This window comes from Aethalodelphis obliquidens, unplaced genomic scaffold, assembly GCF_003676395.1.
Source record: "Aethalodelphis obliquidens isolate GAN/ISIS:26980383/991018 unplaced genomic scaffold, ASM367639v1 scaffold27, whole genome shotgun sequence".
NCBI lineage: Eukaryota > Metazoa > Chordata > Mammalia > Artiodactyla > Delphinidae > Aethalodelphis > Aethalodelphis obliquidens.
The window spans coordinates 7,757,828-7,774,946 of NW_020837971.1; the positions used below are offsets into that span (position 1 = coordinate 7,757,828).

Consider the following 17,119-nt stretch of genomic DNA (forward strand, 5'->3'; position numbering starts at 1 on the left):
CAAAAAAAAAAAAAAAATCCCACAAATTACAAACTCATGTAACTTAAATTATACTTCAATATCCTAACTTTAAAAATACATAAGAGCCTGCTTAAAAAACTCTTGATTTATCTGTCACTCTTGTTTTGACCTGCAGACTTTTCTTTCTTTACAAAAAAGTTAAACTTCAAGTGCTGATGTGAACACGTGGACTAGCAGCCAGGTGAGAAGATTCTCTAGCACGTGTGTGGCCTCCCCTCATATAGTTCCTTGTGAAGCCAAGTGAGTTCAGGAAAGGAAATTAGGACCTTCACGCTCCAGATCCAGCTCTTGTCCCATGAGCCGGTCTGAGTTGCGTGCTGAGTACTCATGAGCTTAGCAGACAGAGATATGATGTTGGGATAGAATGATCCAGAGCAATTAGACCAAATGAAATAAATTTAAAAACCGAGTCAAGTGGTCCTCAGATGCTCACAGTACAGCCAGCGTTTCCCCCCCTGAAGTCACGGTCCAGCTCCAGCAAGTCCCTTAAGGCAGCTACGAGAGCACAGGTGCAGCAGGTCCAGCCGCTGGAACAGTGCCACGTGACTCACCTCTTTGATGGTCATGCTTCTTCCTGACTGCGTGTTAGTGACTGAGCTTGAGCCAAGCCAGCGAATATGTGTGACTGACTGATCTCCTAATTTGGGATTTTCTCCACTACTTGAGCGTGGTCCACTCACAGCCTCTACTGCCAACGCTTCCGTAACTCCAGCTGGACTTCAATCCCAGTGCCCAGAGACAGGATGTGGGACTCAAGTGCATCAGAAACAAGAAGGGAAGGCTGATGTGTGGTCCTCTTGGATTGGAATGGGGGGGGTGTTAAGGAAAGAATGTTTCAAAGGGCTCCAAAGACCAGGTGAGGGGCGGAGCCACGGAGTAAAAAAACACCCCTGAAGCCAGGTAAGCAGCCACTTGGCAGTGGGAAGAGAAGCAAGATTGAGTTGCTGGGGTGGGAATTCTAAGGGTGTCCACTAGCTAAGGGAGAAGGGCTACAGACAGACAGGAGGACAGACTGCGGACCATCTCTGATCCTTTTTTCTTTCTTTCTTTTTTTTTTTTTGCGGTACGCGGGCCTCTCACTGTTGCGGCCTCTCCCGCTGCGGAGCACAGGCTCCGGACGCACAGGCTCAGCGGCCATGGCTCACGGGCCCAGCCGCTCCACGGCATGTAGGATCTTCCCGGACCGGGGCACAAACCCGTGTCCCCTGCATCGGCAGGCGGACTCTCAACCACTGCGCCACCAGGGAAGCCCTGATCCTTTTTTCTTTAGCATCCTTTCTTTCCCCCAAAGGCTTTGGGCTTTCCCTCTAAGGCAACCTGCTTGTGGCCTGCACTGAGAAGGTACTTCTGCTGGGTGTTAAGAGAAGACAGGGAAGCAGGAAGCTCAGTGATAGTAGCAAGGGTCAAACACATCCTCGGGGGAAATGAGAGAGAGAGAGACAGAGACAGAGACACAGAGAGAGAGAGAGACAGACACAGAAAGACTTTCCTAGTTAATCTTACCACCCTCATTCCCCAGCATAAATGTCAGCCACTGGTCCAGCTGAGAGAATTTAGTCTCCTTTCTTCACTACTATTGGCAACAGTCCCCAGATCCCAAACAGATGAACAAGGAGCAAATGATCGCAAGAAGGTACCACAGGATTTGGAAAGCCAATCCCAGAGGTTTGATCTTTTTCAGCCCTGGCTAACATAAGACACTACTGAGAGCCCCAGGTCCCGTTTCACTTACATACAGACCCCCGCATGTGAGAGGGAGGGCAGCTGCCCTAACACCATCATCTCAGGACTGCCTTCTCCTTTCTCCCATTGTCCCTTTCCCCACTCCCCTCCCTCCTCTGCCATCACCTCTCCCAGCCAATAAGTAGAGTGTTCTAGCCCGGGCAGCAGACCCTGAATAACAGGCTCATTTTTTTTCCATTTGGAAAGAAGCCAAAAGATTCTGACCCCTGCTGTCACAGTTTGAGCATCTCCCACTTTGTGTCAAGTCACAGGAGCCCCAGCACCTCCATGTGCTGCTGGGAGCTGGGAGGGGTGGAGAAGGGGCAACACCCAGATTACTAACTAAGCAATTTATTAGCCTCTTTGCTTAGTTCCCCCTAAGTTTAACAAAAGCCCCTCGAGTTCCTTGCCTTTCAATCTTAAGGGATGCACTTACACACTCACCGAGGTCTCACAATTAGTTGCATTTATCAACTCACTATTGTCCTTTCTTTGAGAAACAAGGTTTGAAAGGGAAAGACGTGTCCCCACTCTTCCTGCTGCTTTCATAATGCCTGTTTTGTCTGCTTGGGAGGAACTCTCTCAGGGAGCCCAGGGCTGCAGCTTGTGCCCCTGCTGTGTCTAATACACTGGGAGCACTTATCTCCTTGTTGTCTTTGCGCCTCTGTCCCGGGTCCCCAGAAGGGATCCCACAGCCGAGAACAGTCCCCCCTCATCTTCCTTGCTGGATCTACCTTGCTTCTTTATGCTGCTTCGGCTGCCGGCGTCTCCTTCCTGGGTGCTTGGCCTGTCTGAATTTACCTTTCTGGACCAAGGAGAGTCCTCTGGCTTTAAGAAAAATGGTTCTCCTGGCACCAGGTAGATTCCCCTCCCCGCCCAGTGATGTCTGCAAAAGAGCAGAGGTGGAGAATCTTATGGTGTGGTTTCGAGGGCCACCAACGTGTTGCGGGACAAGCTGCTCTCCCTCCAGCTCTGCTTTCCTGGCGATCATGATTTATCCTTCCATCATCAACAGATAAGCCTTAAAAGAATGGTCCAGAAAATCTTTAGGCCTGCAGAAATCATCGCCAGCCCTGTTCCACTTAGCAGCACAGGGGAAAGATGGAGTTCACAGGCAGGAGCCTGAAGACATATGGTATTTGTGCTGTGGGCTACATGTCTGATGAGAGTTCTCAGCTGTCTGATTTCTTCCCACCAGTTCCTTCCACTAAGGCCCATGAGCCTGTGTTTCTGGTCGGGCAGAATTCTGAGGATCTCTGACTCACTGGCTGACCCTTGAAAGGGTCATCTCACCCAGCCTCTTGCCTTCCAAGAAGGAATAGTAGGTAAGTCCTCCCAAAGCAAAAGGAATTGACCTTATTTTAAAAGGTCCTCAGAGAAGGAATTCTACTTGGCTCTCTTGGATGCATTTTGGGGGCTGCTATCAGGCCATTAAGTCAAATTTAGATTCTTTAAATTGAAGGAATGCTTGGGACATGCTTGAAGTCTGGGAGTCAGGCAATCCCTAAGAATCGGCCTAAATAACAGAGCTGCAAAGTCCTATTTTGGTACAACAGACACAGGAAGTGCTATATAAATCCTGACGAATGAATGCATAGTATTTTTTTCAATCTGGAAAACATTTGGGAAAACTTTCAGAAAGCCAATTTGTCCACACCTGAAGCAAACCGTAAACAGGGTAATCAACCACCGAGCACGGGAAATAAGGAAACCTGCCAGATTAACATTATTCTGTGGCTGAGTGTCAGGCCTGGTGGGCAGAGAGGAAGCACCACGCATAATCTCTCCTGGCCTTTGCACAGTTTTGGATGCCCTCCCACATAACACACCCTCAGCAAGCTGGCAAAATGTGGTTAGACCACACAGCTACTGGGGGTGAGCGGCCCTGGCAGCTGAGGCAAAAAAAGATTGGTTAGCAGCGTCTCGTGCCAGCCCAGAGTCGTACCCACAGGAGCTCGCAGGGGCCCATCGCTGGCCAAGAAGATTAAAGCGTGTCAAGAAGATTCATCAGTGACTTGGGTGATAGGTCAAGATCTCATCCATCAATTGCGGGAAGAGGCGGTTAGTTGCTGGGAAGAATGATGTGGGACTTTCCCTTAGGAGGCAGGGAGAAATGAACAAGCTGACGCTGACAAATTGTAAACGTGGCCAGAGGCAAGAAGGATCAAATCAGGGAGAACGAGTAGGGCTGAGCTGGGGGTCTGTGCCTTGTCATTGTTCTGGTAAGGTCATAGAATGTGGAAGGTGTTGCAAGATAACTTAGGATAATGGTTAGGAATACAGGCTTTGAAATCAGACAGACCTAGATCCAAATCCTGCCTTTTCTATTGCAAGATGCATTATGGTGGGAAAGCCATCTGACTTCTGTGGGAATTAAAAGATGGCGGTCAGGGCTTCCCTGGTGGCGCAGTGGTTGAGAGTCCGCCTGCCAATGCAGGGGACACAGGTTCGTGCCCCGGTCCCGGAAGATACCGCATGCCACGGAGCGGCTGGGCCCGCGAGCCATGGCCGCTGAGCCTGCGCGTCCGGAGCCTGTGCTCCGCAACGGGAGAGGCCACAGCGCTGAGAGGCCAGCGTACCGCAAAACAAAACAAAACGAAACAAAGATGGCGGTCAGCCTGGCAAGTGGATGAGCGCTGGCCTCTGTTCCACCTCACCTCGGCAGGATGGCCTCGCAGCGCAAAGCCCAGGCAGGCATGTGAGGCTGCCCTGCCTGGCTCATCTCAGAATTTCACTACTCTGGCTTCAGTTTCCTTATCAGTAAAATGAAGGTCACGACAGATATTTGAAGTGATTAACAGAGATAATACATATACAGTGCTTAGCATGGTGCTTGGGTACATAGTTGGCCCTCAATAAATTGTAGCAAAAACAAAAAGGGGGAGAGGATCACGCCGTCCCCTCTCCCTACTGCCCCTGATGCTTCTGGGGTGCAAGTCACTGTCACCATCAGAACTTTTTGTCCTCTTAGCCCTTCTGGTCCCATGATGGGGGGAGGGGTGGAAGAGGATGTGGGGGGCATAAGTGGAAGATGGGTGGGAGCAGATGGCCGTCCATATTTACCCAGAGTAGAGGACCACTTCCTGGGGGTGCAGAAGGGGAAAGACAGAGCCGAGTAAGAAGCCTTTTCAGCCTCAATCCCTTTCCAGGAGCCCTCAGCCCTACTTCACAATCCCACCTGCTTCTCTATCTCTAGTCTCCTAGTCACTGCCCAAGCCTGGACTAGTGGTGAAAGCTCCCACCTGCATACACATTCTAGAAGAGTGAGAGGAACTCCAGCCTCCTCTCACACGAACATGTAGTCTCCTGCAACCCTGACCTGTGTGAGGCAATGGGGGTTCTTGCTGGCCCTAAGACGGCTTCTGGAAGAAGAACTCTATGTGCCCCCTTCTAGGCTCCTTCACATTCCCTGGAAGCAGGAAGTTCCAGCATCAGCCTCTGTTTAGTGTCTCCGACACTTCTGTTAATCAGGGCTTCCCAAGGCACGGAGCTCAGAAGGTGGTCTCCAAACCCAATGAAAGATCAATGGGCACTAAATGCCCTGACATTCCTGGGGAGTCATAATACCCCAAGATCGTGGGAAAAATCAGCAAGCCAGAGGAGAGAGGAAGATAACGAAGGGAAAACAGAGTCCTGGCACAGTAGAGGGTACATGAAGCTGGACAGGCTGTCTCCGGAGTGCACTGGGGACCAGCCTGCCTGCAGGGGTGCAGCCCCGGGCAGTGAGTCCGGGTGGAATTTAAGACAAGCCCAGACCAAACCAACCATACCTGCTCAGTGCCTTTCCTTCTACATGTGAGAACGAAAAGCCTCACAATGAAAATGAGTACCCAGTGAAATTCTCATCAAGGCATAAACGGTATCAAGGGCCTTTCAGGGCAGGATTTCAGATGAAGGAGATCAGGAAGCAAGTGGATTCTGGAGAGAGCGATGGTGCAGGGCAGAACGGAGCCCCCAGCGCCGGCCCAGTCCAGACTCGGCTCAGGAGTTGCGAGTGGGCGCGCTCCCGCCTGCAGCCACCAGAGGTCATCGGCTCCCGCTGCTGGAGCTACAAGCTGCCCTGCCTGCCGGGCCTACCCCTCGCCTTCCAGAGCCCGCGCAGCCAGCACGTTCACTGCCTCCCTCAAACCCTGCAGCCAACACCGCCCCAGAGGAAGAGACGGGACCCTCACAGAACACGTTCCATCCCCCTGCCAGGGAAGGCAGGGAACCGGGACCGGGGCTCAGGCCCGCAGCTTTTGCTTTCAGGAAGCTTGTTCTGAGCACAGCATCCCTGGCTGCCGTCAGCGCCCGAGCCTCTGCTCCCAGCTTCTTTCACAGGGCCACTTCCCCAGGAAGCATCTTTCCTCTCGACCTCTTCCTCCTTCTCCGTATTGGAATCCAGAACTGGGCAGGCAGCCCCGCACCCAAGCCACCTCCATCCAGGAGGCCAAGCCCTCCAGCAGACTCAGGAAATGCTTTGCCCCGAATTAAATACACTTTGCGTTTTTAAAAAGCTCTGCGTTAGCAACATCACCATCCAGTTGGAGACCTTCCCCCACGGTGTCACCCTTTCTGCGTCACCACTTCAGGCCTCGTGCTCACCGTCATCACGGCTTGCCTGAACCTGTATCGAAATCCCATCATCATCCATCCTCTCTCTGTGCTCAATCCATCTCCACCAGTGCAAATCCGACCCTGCTATCCTACTGCTTAGAAGACTTTGTGGGCTCCCCACTGCCCAGGGGACCAAGTCCAACCTCACAGCTGGTCCCCGACGGTTCCCGCCCCGGGCACCTTCTCCCAGCGCCTCGCGGGACTCTAGCTCCTGGCACACTGTGTCCGTTCGCCTGGCTCTGGGCCTTTGCGTGGGTGGGCAGTTCCTTCTGCTGCCGTGCCGCCTCCCTCCTCAGGGTGAACACGCCCCCGTCTGCCCTGATCCGGATGACGGGTCCTCCCCTCCCTCAGTGCTGGCTGTGCCTTCCTTGGTCTTTCTGCCACACTTATCACAACAAAGAGCAAGGTTTTAGTTCTAAGACTCTGTGGCCCGGCCAGGCCGTGAACTACCTGAGGGCGGGGAGCTGGACCAAGTGCATACATCACTCTGGAGTTATCCCAGCGACATACATACTATTTAGCACTTAGGCTCAATCAGTGTTTGATGACTGAGTCAATGTTTGCAGTGAAGGTTAAATCACATAACACAATACGAAGCAAAGCAGCTCTCTAGCAGCACAAATGCTTGAGGAAAGGACCAGCCTGCAGCTGTCTCTCTGCTTGGTAGAGGAGCCATGGCGACGACAACACTGCAGGGGTGTTGTCGACCTCCCCCCATCCCTCATGCCTCTCACACGCCCTTGCCATGCACACACTGAGCACCGCCAGGCGCTGGGCGGTAGGCTGCGCCCACACAGGAGGTCGTGTTTCCTCCTCACCCTTAATTTATAGATGAGGAACCTGAGGCTTAGAAAGGTTGACCCAGGGCATTCGTCCAGCAAAGTGAAGGGCGAGAAAGGGGTTGAACTTCAGGGAGCTCTAAGGGCGGGGATCTTTATCACAGCCCCCGCTCCACCCCTGTCCAGCTGTGTGTGCCACCTCAGGGAGATCTGTTTCCTCATCTCATCACCGAGCAGCCTTGAGGCGCAAAAGGGAGTGGGGCTATTGGGATTTCCCTGGCGGTCCGGTGGTTAGGACTCTGCGCTCTCACTGCTGGGGGCCTGGGTTCGATCCCTGGTTGGGGAACTAAGATCCCACAAGTCTCCCGGTGCTGCCAAAAAACAACAACAAAAAACAAACAAAGAAACAAAAAGAAACCGAAAAAAAAAGGGAGTGGGGCTACGAAGGCATCTAGAAATTACAATGTGCTCTGCAGATATGAAGGACCATGGCTTCAGGGCTCAGACTCTCTCCAGTCATGCCACTTCCTTTCTCTCCCCAGCTGTCACAGCCTGTATTTTCCTTCCTTAGACTCTGGTCTCTATTTTTGAGCACTTCTGTGACTTGACGAGGTCAGCTGAGTTTACACCCAAGGAGCTGTCCATTGTTCTTCTGAAACTCAGGGAACAGGCAGCACTTAGAGGCTTAAGCTCCAGATGCCTCCCTGTCCCGGCAGGGACATTATCCCCTCTGGATGCCTGAATATCCTAACCTGCCTCCCTTCCATCCTCGCACCCACCTGCCCTTTCTATCCTGTGGCTCATCATGGTAACCTCGGACTGCTCCTTCAGTCCACCCACCCTCCCTCCCTCAGCCTCTGCCCCATTCCATCTCCCTTGATACCCACGCCTGTACCACTAGGGGCAAAAACCGCCCTCCGAATGTGCCCCCCTCATCTCGTGTGTGAGGGGCTGGATCTGTAAGTGGGAGTCCAGGGAGGGACTTCTGTGGAACGCCATACCACCTCCTCACTTCCCTTCTGCCCGGGGTTTTCCTCATATGGTCAAGCGCATCCTGGGACACGACACGCAGAGGCTGTGCTATGGTCATGACTGTAACTGCTGCCTCTAATTGAAAAGAAAATACCTTTCCCTTCTTGCCAGAGCACAGAGGGTTTTTCCTTTTTATCACCCAGGACCTAGTTCTCTCTTCCGAACTCTAATAAATTGTAACGGAGAAAAAGAATTTCATGATGGAAAATGGCACCCTGATTTCTCCTCGAGAACTCAAAAAATCATAATTTATACCTGTTGCTTCCTTTAGCATCTCTGTGAGGAAGAAGAAGGAGCAGTTGTACTTCACAGACCCCTTCCTTCGTTCACTCACTCATCGTACATTCGTTTATGAAATATCTGCTGGACACTGGACATTTTTCCATGCTAAAAAATGGGCATGCAGGAGAGGGCAGGGGAGGATAGAGATGCAAACAAGTACCATGTATGATGGTACATGTTATAGTGGTATCTTGAGTGTTAATGAGAGCTTAGAAGAAGGAGCATCTCAGTCTGTATAAAAAGCCCAGGAAGGCTTCATGGAGGAAGTGATGCTCATGCAGAGATTTTTTTTTTTTTTTTTTGCGGTACGTGGGCCTCTCACTGTTTTGGCCTCTCCCGTTGCGGAGCACAGGCTCAGAGGCCACGGCTCACGGGCCCAGCCGCTCCACGGCATGTGGGATCCTCCCGGACTGGGGCACGAACCCGTATCCCCTGCATTGGCAGGCAGACTCCCAACCACTGCGCCACCAGGGAAGCCCAATGCAGAGATTTTAAGTATGTGTAGGGACAGGCAAGGAGGCTGCTCCTGGTAGGGGAAACAGCACACGAGGAGCTACAATGAGATCGGGACACCTGGAAAATGAAATGAAGGGGTTAAAACATTGGCAGTAGCCGTTGGACAAGTGGGAAATGCCAGATCATATATCTACCTCCAAAGGGGTTAAGCTTCTGTGGCAAACAACGGAGGGCCACTGAAGAATACTAGGCATGGCAGGGGCACTGCAAGAACCCTGCTGAGGGATCTGGGGTGGTCAGAGTGGTTAGGTCACCTGGAGGGTCTGCTGCAGCCCTTTGGGTCTCTAGAATTTTCCAGCCTCAGCCAAAGTCCTGAGGTTCCTCCCTACGTCCTGTGGGAGCCATCGATACTGAGCCGTGGTCTTGCCCCCAGTTCAAGCCCACCCCAGGCAAGAGCCATAAGCCAGCCTCGTCTCTCCCACGGGGCCTCGCAGTTATCACTTCCTTCTCCATAAAGCGGCGGGAGAGCTTCCAGAGCGCTCCTACCGCACAGCCTCCGCTGCCCAGGAGCACACGCCTCCCACCCTGAACACCCACAGGAGCCCTGCCTCTGTGAGAAGGGGGGGCCCTCCTCCACCCGCCGCCGGGCACTCGCAAGGAGACCCGGGAGCTTGCTGATTTGTCTCTTGCTCTGGTTCATTTTCCTTCTGGAGAAGCAGGCTCATCTTCTGCATTTTTAATAGCTGAGCACATGTAGCATTCAGCACACAGTGGGCTGATACGGCCCAAAGAGAAGGCAGCAAGTCACGCAGGGGGAGGAAAGCCTCCTCCCTGCTCCCGCCCACATCAGTAGCTTGGCGGATTTGAGCTCCCCCATCTCCCACCGCGCTGGACCAGGGTGGCTGAAGCGGCAGCAGGTGGGAAAGTCAGACCGGCTGATGCAGACCCCGTGTAAGGAGCTGGTTCTCTGGATGAGCAGCGACTCATAAGAAAAGCCTGAGACCCTCGTCTGAGCTCAGAAAGAGCCAGTCCTAATTCCCTCTTGACTTCCACCTGGGAAGTCTTACCCACCTCCCTCCACCTTTACGGGCTCCATGGGCTTCGGGCAGGGTATTCTCTGGCCTCTGGCTCCCCCAGGGGTGGTCCCCACGGGCAGGATGGTGAATTAGTGGAGAAGGGCTCCGAGAGCCTGGGAGCTGGGCGAACCGTGGGCGCTGCTAGGCAGATCTGCAGGGGACAAGGCTGGTAGCACAGGGATGCCCTGTTTCCCCACTTTGTTCTAATGCAGTTACTTTTTAACCTCTCCAGGCACAGAAGGGAGAAAACAACAAATCCACGGACCATTTAACCTTATGTGAGACGGCAGGAGGTGGGCCTGAACTTAGGAGCGGTGTTTTATGGCCAGACACGTGAATTTGAGCTACTTGGAAAAGGGCGTGTTGCTAACCTGCTGTTAATCTCATCTAAAGGCCATGACCCACCACCTGCAGGCAAGGCTTATGCTTTGGCCTTTAGATGCAGAGCTCCTCGAAGCAGGGAACAGAGTTTGGGCAGGGGATTCTCTACATGGCCAAACTGGGTCCTCTGGGTCTGCCCCCACCAAACCCCTGGCAGCAGCAGGCTAATGTGAGAAAGCAGAGAGTTCCTTCCCCCTTGGAATTTAGCAACTCCTGAGGGGAGGACAGCATTAAAGAGACCCAAGGAGCCACCTTCACACACCTGTGAATCAAAGAACCAGAGGGTTCACCTGGCCCAGGTGTCCAGATTTGTGCTGTCTGATACAAGAGCCACTAGCCATGTGTGGCTACTGAGCACGTAAGATGTGGCTGAGGATCTGAACTTTAATTTTTATTTAATTTTAATTCATTACAATTTAAAAATAGGTACTTGATTCAGTTATAAGAAAATGTTTTAAGTATGTTTTGGAACAACTTAGTATGCAAATCTATTTTATAATCGCTGTTTTTTTTCTTTTTAATGAAGTCTAAGTACGGATCAAGTATTTCCAGTGATAATTTAGTATCCAAGATGTGCAGTTAAGTATAAAACACACACAGGATTTTGAAACATAAGAAAAAAAAAAGAACCTATCTCATTGATTATATATTGAAATAATACTGTGGTTATATTAGATTTAATAAAACATATTGCTCAAAATTAATTTCACTTGTTTCTGATCACTTTTTCCAGCGTGGCTACTAGAAAATTTTAAATTACATGTGTGGTGCACATTACATGTGATTGGACAGTGCCAGTCTAAACAATTCTAGATAAAGGCTTAACCATCTCCAGGAATGGAAATCTTATGATGCTTTCCAATGGTCAGATCCATTTCATTCAATTCAACAAATATTTACTGACAAGGGGACTGTGTTTGCTGAGTGTGAGGACCTGCCATGTGAGAGGCCCCGCAATTACCACGGAGCAGAAGGAATACAGAGGTCTAATCCGTAGCACCACAGAACGAGTCACAGGTAAGGCAAAAACGAAGCGCAGCGGGGATTAAAAGGAGATGCTAGTGTATCAGGTGGCTGGCAACAAGGGAGAGAATGAGAGAGAAAGGCTTTGAGAAGAAGGTGGTCCCTGGGATGGGCAGTGAGAAGCAGGCAGGGTTTGGGCCAGGAGAGAAGGGACAGGATGCTGTGGAAGGAAGCCTGCTTCCTCCGGTTCCTCCCCTCTTCGGACCCCATTCTCCAGGGCCCTGCCCTTGGTTCCTGCTCTTCTTAATAAGCCACATATCTTCCCGGGAATCCCCATCTGTATCACGGCTTCAATGCCTGTGTCTACGCTGACAACTCTCAAATCTCCATTCCCAGCCCATGCCTCTCTCCCGACCTCTGGGACCAAACACTCAATGCCCAGCGGACATCTCCATGTAGGTATTTCTCAGATACATCAAACTCCATGGACTCCCCGGCTGAACTCATCCTCTCCTCTCCACCCTAGACCCTGGCCCTTTCTGTCCTTCTCTTGAGGAAGTGGCAGGACCAGCCACCCAGCTGTCCAAGCCAGGAACATTACCCTAAACACTTCCCTTGCATTACGAGTCCTAATACAACCAGCCCCAAAGTGCTGTGGGGTTTTCCCCAGTACCTCTCCCACTTGGCCCCTTCCACACACGTCCACTACCGCTGCCTGGATCCAGGCTGTCACCACGCCCCACCTGCGTTATGCAAAAGCATCCTCACTCTTCTGGCTGCTTCTTGAGTGGCCCCTCGTGCCATCCTTTATACTGCTGTCGGGGGGTCTTAGTACAATTGAAAACTGCTCCTCTGACAGCTCCATGCCGCTTTCAGGGTGAAGCCCAAATTCCTGAATTTAGCTCATACAGCAGAACTTTATAACTTGGCCCTCATTCACCTACTCGGTTTCATCTCCTGCCTCTCCCCACAAGCAAGTACTTCTGCATGTTCTGTTCCCCTTGCCTGGAACACCCTCCCCATTTCCTTAAAAAAAAAAAAAAAAGTTTTTTTTTAAAATTGTGTTTAAAAAAAAAAATCTACCTATCTATCTCAATCATAAGATTTACCATTCTAATCCAGTTTTCTTTGTCTAGGTTATTCCTATTTATCCTTCAAATTCAGCTCGAGAGCGGCCTCTTCTGAAAAACCTTTTCTGAGTCCTCAGCCTGGGTTAGGTGCCCTTCTGCTGTGCTACCAATATCTTAGCTCTTATCACATTGTATTCTGTGTTAGCTTATGTCTCTTTTTACAGACTCCCTAGGACAGTGTGTGTGTCTTAATTAATTTTGTATTCAAGGGCACAGTGTACAGTTGTGCAGGTTACAGACTGCACTAGATGCCTGGCTGAGGAAATGAGTAAGACATGAAGACCATTAGCCAATTGTGCACTCTGGTCCAGGGCTGTATCCAGGCCTTTTTCTAACTTGCACAGAGGTGCCATAGGTGCCAAGCCCTGTATATCTTCAGGGCTTGTTACAGCGCTGGCACATAGTATTATAGTAGGTGCTCATTAAACGTTAAGTTGAATAAAGATGATGGATGGTTTAGGCAAAGGGACCAGGGGAAGACATGGTGGGGAAGCTGGAGTAATGGGATGTTACTGAATGATCAAGATTGGATTAGGGGGGTTTGCAGTCAGTTTTTAGAGGGTCCTTATAGATACACCTCCTTCTAGATGTAGGTGCTTGGCTTTTAAAGGGTAACTCAGCTCTGGTTCTGCTTTTTATTTTTTTCCCTTTTGTGCACCCATTGGAATAGATTCTACAGTATATAAAGGGCTGAGATCCTAACTCTTAATTCAGTAGACAGTGAGGAACCTTGGAGAATTTTTGAGGATTGTGTCTTAAAAATCACAAAATATTCAGGCTTGAAAATAAGATTCAGAGAAGTTAAGTGACTTGTTCAGGGTCACACAGAAAGTTAGTGGCCGAGCTGGGCCCTGAACTGGCTTTCCTTGCCCCTCCAGTGTTCCTTCTTCCACACCGCCCTTTGGGGAAGGCTCCCTGAACTGAGGCGGGCCCTGGAAGCCCCCAAACCAAATCTTCCCAGCCCTCCAGTATGAGTCCCCAGTGACGGTGGGCGGGGGATGGGCTGACCGGAGGTGAGAACACAGGCAGGAGGCTGCTGCAGTCGGCGCTCAGCCTCGCCCAGCGCGCCTCCCTTGATCCGTCTAGATGTCTGCCTACGCCTCCCTTGATCCGTCTAGATGTCTGCCTACGCCTCCCTTGATCCGTCTAGATGTCTGCCTACGCCTCCCTTGATCCGTCTAGATGTCTGCCTACTTGAAGTTCGGTAAACTGTCCGGGCGCTTTCTGCTCTTCACACAAGGTCAGTGCTCTAGTGTTTGGAGGCCTTTTTTCACAACGGCTTATTTCCCTTCTTGCAATCCTTTTGGTTGCTTTTCTTTGGACCCTGGCTAGTTTTTTCAGATTCTTTCAAAACCACCTTCTGCCACTAGCTGAAGAGGGGCCTCGCGCACAGCAGGGCTTAGTAAGTGCGTGTTGAGTTGGTGTGACCCGAACATGGAGGATGATCTAACCTGAGCGGTCTCCCTTGAAGCCTTGCCTCCTGGGAGAATTCCTGGTGCTGCATCTCACCTCCTGGGACCATGTTTATCAGTTATCATTTATTGCATTCATGCTATGATCTTCCATGACCCCCGAGTCTCTTTCTGGCTTACTCCCCATGAGCCCCCTGCCCAGCTTTCTTCATTTAGTTGCTCTATAGCTCATTTCTAGACTCTGAATAAACGGTTTTAGCCTTTTCCATTTTCAACTTCAGTCTGAGTCTGAAGAGCCATTTCCCTACTTTTTCCAGGAGATTGGGCTTCTCAACCTGTACTCCTGCTTATAGGAGCTCCGTCCTTTGGCACATGTGATAATAATGATAACAATAACGTTATCATCAAATATTTATTGAACGTGTTCCCTGATCCAGACATCACGCTTCCTGCTTTTATAAAAATTAGTTCACTTCATCCTCACAAAAATCCTGTGGGTTAGAGATATCAGTAACCACATTTTACAGGTGAGGGAAACCGAGGCACACCAAGATCAAGCCATTTGCCCAAGGTCACCCACCTGAGATTTGTATATGGGCAGTGATACAGGAGGCATTTACATCAGGACACCAGATGCTGCCTCGGCAAACAACCTTTCAGGGGCTCTCCGAGGTCACCATAAGAAGGACACTCACGCTACCAGCAGGCAGGCCCAGAGGCCACCAACTGTCACTCTCAGGCCAGGTCTTCCCTAACCAGCTGTGTCCTCTTATAGCACAGAGATCCTAACACTCAAGAGAACAAAGCTCGTCCGTGAGCCCTGGCTGCGTGACAGGTGCCTCCCCTCCTTGACAGCCATGTCTAAGCCTCTCCTCTCTGTCACAAGAGGCCCCTTAGTTGATCTGGCATAATTAGCTCTTTACAAAGTCATCAAAATTGTGCAGTGACAAACCAATCGATGGATGATTTTAGTCCACAGCTTTCCCAGCTATGAACGTAAGTGTAATTAAACGTAAGAAAGTGTAAGAAACGTAAGGAGCGTAAGAAGACATCTTCTGTAGCATGAATTAACAGAAGATGTTTTCTCTTTAGATATATAAACGAACAGAGCCCACACTTATCCCTTGTCTGCCTCCACGAGGCCAGCAAGATAAGGCTAGAGGCTCTGTACTAAGCCAGTCCCTAAGGGTTCCAAGTTGGGTCCTTGGCATTTGAAGATACTCATCTTCTGCTTCCTGTCCTCATTTTCACTTTGGTTTCCTATCTGTCCATCCCACAGGTAACCTTTTTTGACTTCTCGGTAAAGACGGAGATAAAAAAGTGAATTAGGGCTTCCCTGATGGCACAGTGATTAAAAATCCGCCTGCCAATGCAGGGGACACGGGTTCGAGCCCCATTCCGGGAAGATCCCACATGCCGCGAAGAAACTAAGCCCGTGCGCCACAACTACTGAGCCTGCGCTCTAGAGCTTGGGAGCCACAACTACTGAGCCTGCGTGCCTAGCGCCCGTGCTCCGCAACAAGAGAAGCCACTGCAATGAGAAGCCCACGCAGTGCAACAAAAACCCAACGCAGTCAAAAATAAACTAAAAAAAAAAAAAAAAAAGAATTAAAAGCCTCTGATTTTTCATAGTCACCTGCAACCAGCCCTCTCCCACCCCATCATGTCACAGGCAGCGACATTCCCTTTGGATTTCCTTTCTTCCTTCCGTCGTCAGCTCCCAAGTACCTGCCTCTGCTGGCAGTTCCTTCACAGAGTGCAGACCAGGCTGCTTGTGATGGGAAGCTCTGTGGGGGGCCTGCCTTCTAGGGCCCTGCGGAAGGACCAGGGCCTCACTCCCTGAGGGGCAGACTGGCTGTGCTTTTGATGATTTATACCAACACTTCTGTTCACTGGGGTGGAAAATTGAGAGGTGACCATATAACAGCAATATTTCCCTGTTACCCTCTTCTTAGACACAACTTGCCTCAGCTCTCAGGAGCGGAAAGAAGTCCCCTGTCGGGCAGATAGTCCTTTAAGGTGCCCTGTTTCTCCTGGTACTTAGGTTTCTCATCCCATCATTCTGGTTTTCTGTCCCTTCCCTCCCCACTTCCCCAAATTCCTGGACAAAGCCGCTGGGTAAACACTGTTTCCTGCGGTGACAGGGACAAGCAGCGAGGACAGGCAGCTGCCGGCGCCCGACACTCACCATGCTTTGTCCCTTGATCCCTTCGCTGAAAAGATTGTGTGCTGCTTGCTGTTGGAGCTTAGGAGATTGTCTTTGGGCGTTTTGAATGGCTTTGAGGAGCTGCTGGCAGAGGTATGGCCGCTGAGACAGGCTTTCGTTTTCACCTGTACTAGTGATGTCCGGGCATTGGAGGGTGGAGACGCCGGAGAGGGAGAAGGTCTACACATTGAACCGTGTCTTCTCTCTACAGGGGGAGAAAGAACAGAACTCAGCACATCATCTGTAGCAAGTGAGTCACATGCATACGCGTGTACATAACAGGCAGAGGAGAGTGCTGACCTTGCAGTGTCGGTCCCCGAAGCCTCAGTTCTGACTATGGTTTGCTTGACATCATATCCCACCAACTAGCAGTGATTACCTTCTGGATTTCTGTGTCAAGTGGCAAGCTGAACTCACCCTAACGTTCTCGCGGGAGGCATTACGGTCCTCCTGCAAAACCACTGCCACAGGACTAGTAAAGGGGATGCCCGGTGTCATGGGAACGTAGTGAGAGAACCACACAGCCCAAGCCATCCCCAGACAGCCACTCAGAGGCCACATGGTCCCTCGGGGCAGTGGGGAGGGTAGGACTTTTTAGATAACAAATTGCAATTTCTCAAACCTGACCCCTAGCAGGAACACTTAAGTCACAAGGACTTGTGACATTCAGCAGGGCTGAATGAAAGGGTCTTCTAGATCCAGAAGGTGGCCTAGCATCTGTCCACACACCCCTGGGGCCTCTCCAGGGTTCAATGAGGTCCCGGGCCACAGGTGCCAGGTCAGGACAGGCAGGAGGACATCAACGCTGAAGGCAGAATCCACAGGTCTGGGGCCTGGACGTGGGCAGCCCCTTCCTGGGGCTCTAAGAGAATACCAGCGCCCTGGGAGACATGCCCCACTTGTTCACCCTCGTTCGGCTCCTGTGGTCTCGACTTGATGGGCAGGATAAGAATGCTGACCAGGAGAGTAGGTGCACGAGGTAAAGCTCTGGTGTACACCCACTACGGTGGTTCCTAACTGTTACAGGGGAACAGATTTGATCAACGGTAAGGACCCTTCCCAA

At 51.1% G+C, this 17,119-nt stretch overlaps 1 protein-coding gene across 10 annotated transcripts in view; it reads right to left on the bottom strand.

Annotated features, from left to right (window-relative positions):
• ATXN7L1 (ataxin 7 like 1) overlaps window positions 1-17,119 on the bottom strand; it is a 240,750-nt gene that overhangs the window by 38,588 nt on the left and 185,043 nt on the right. For all 10 annotated transcript variants that reach the window (XM_027123871.1, XM_027123870.1, XM_027123867.1 and 7 more), the window contains one exon: window positions 16,039-16,261. In XM_027123871.1, coding sequence (XP_026979672.1) covers window positions 16,039-16,261 — 223 coding nt within the window. The remainder of the gene's footprint in view (window positions 1-16,038; window positions 16,262-17,119) is intronic.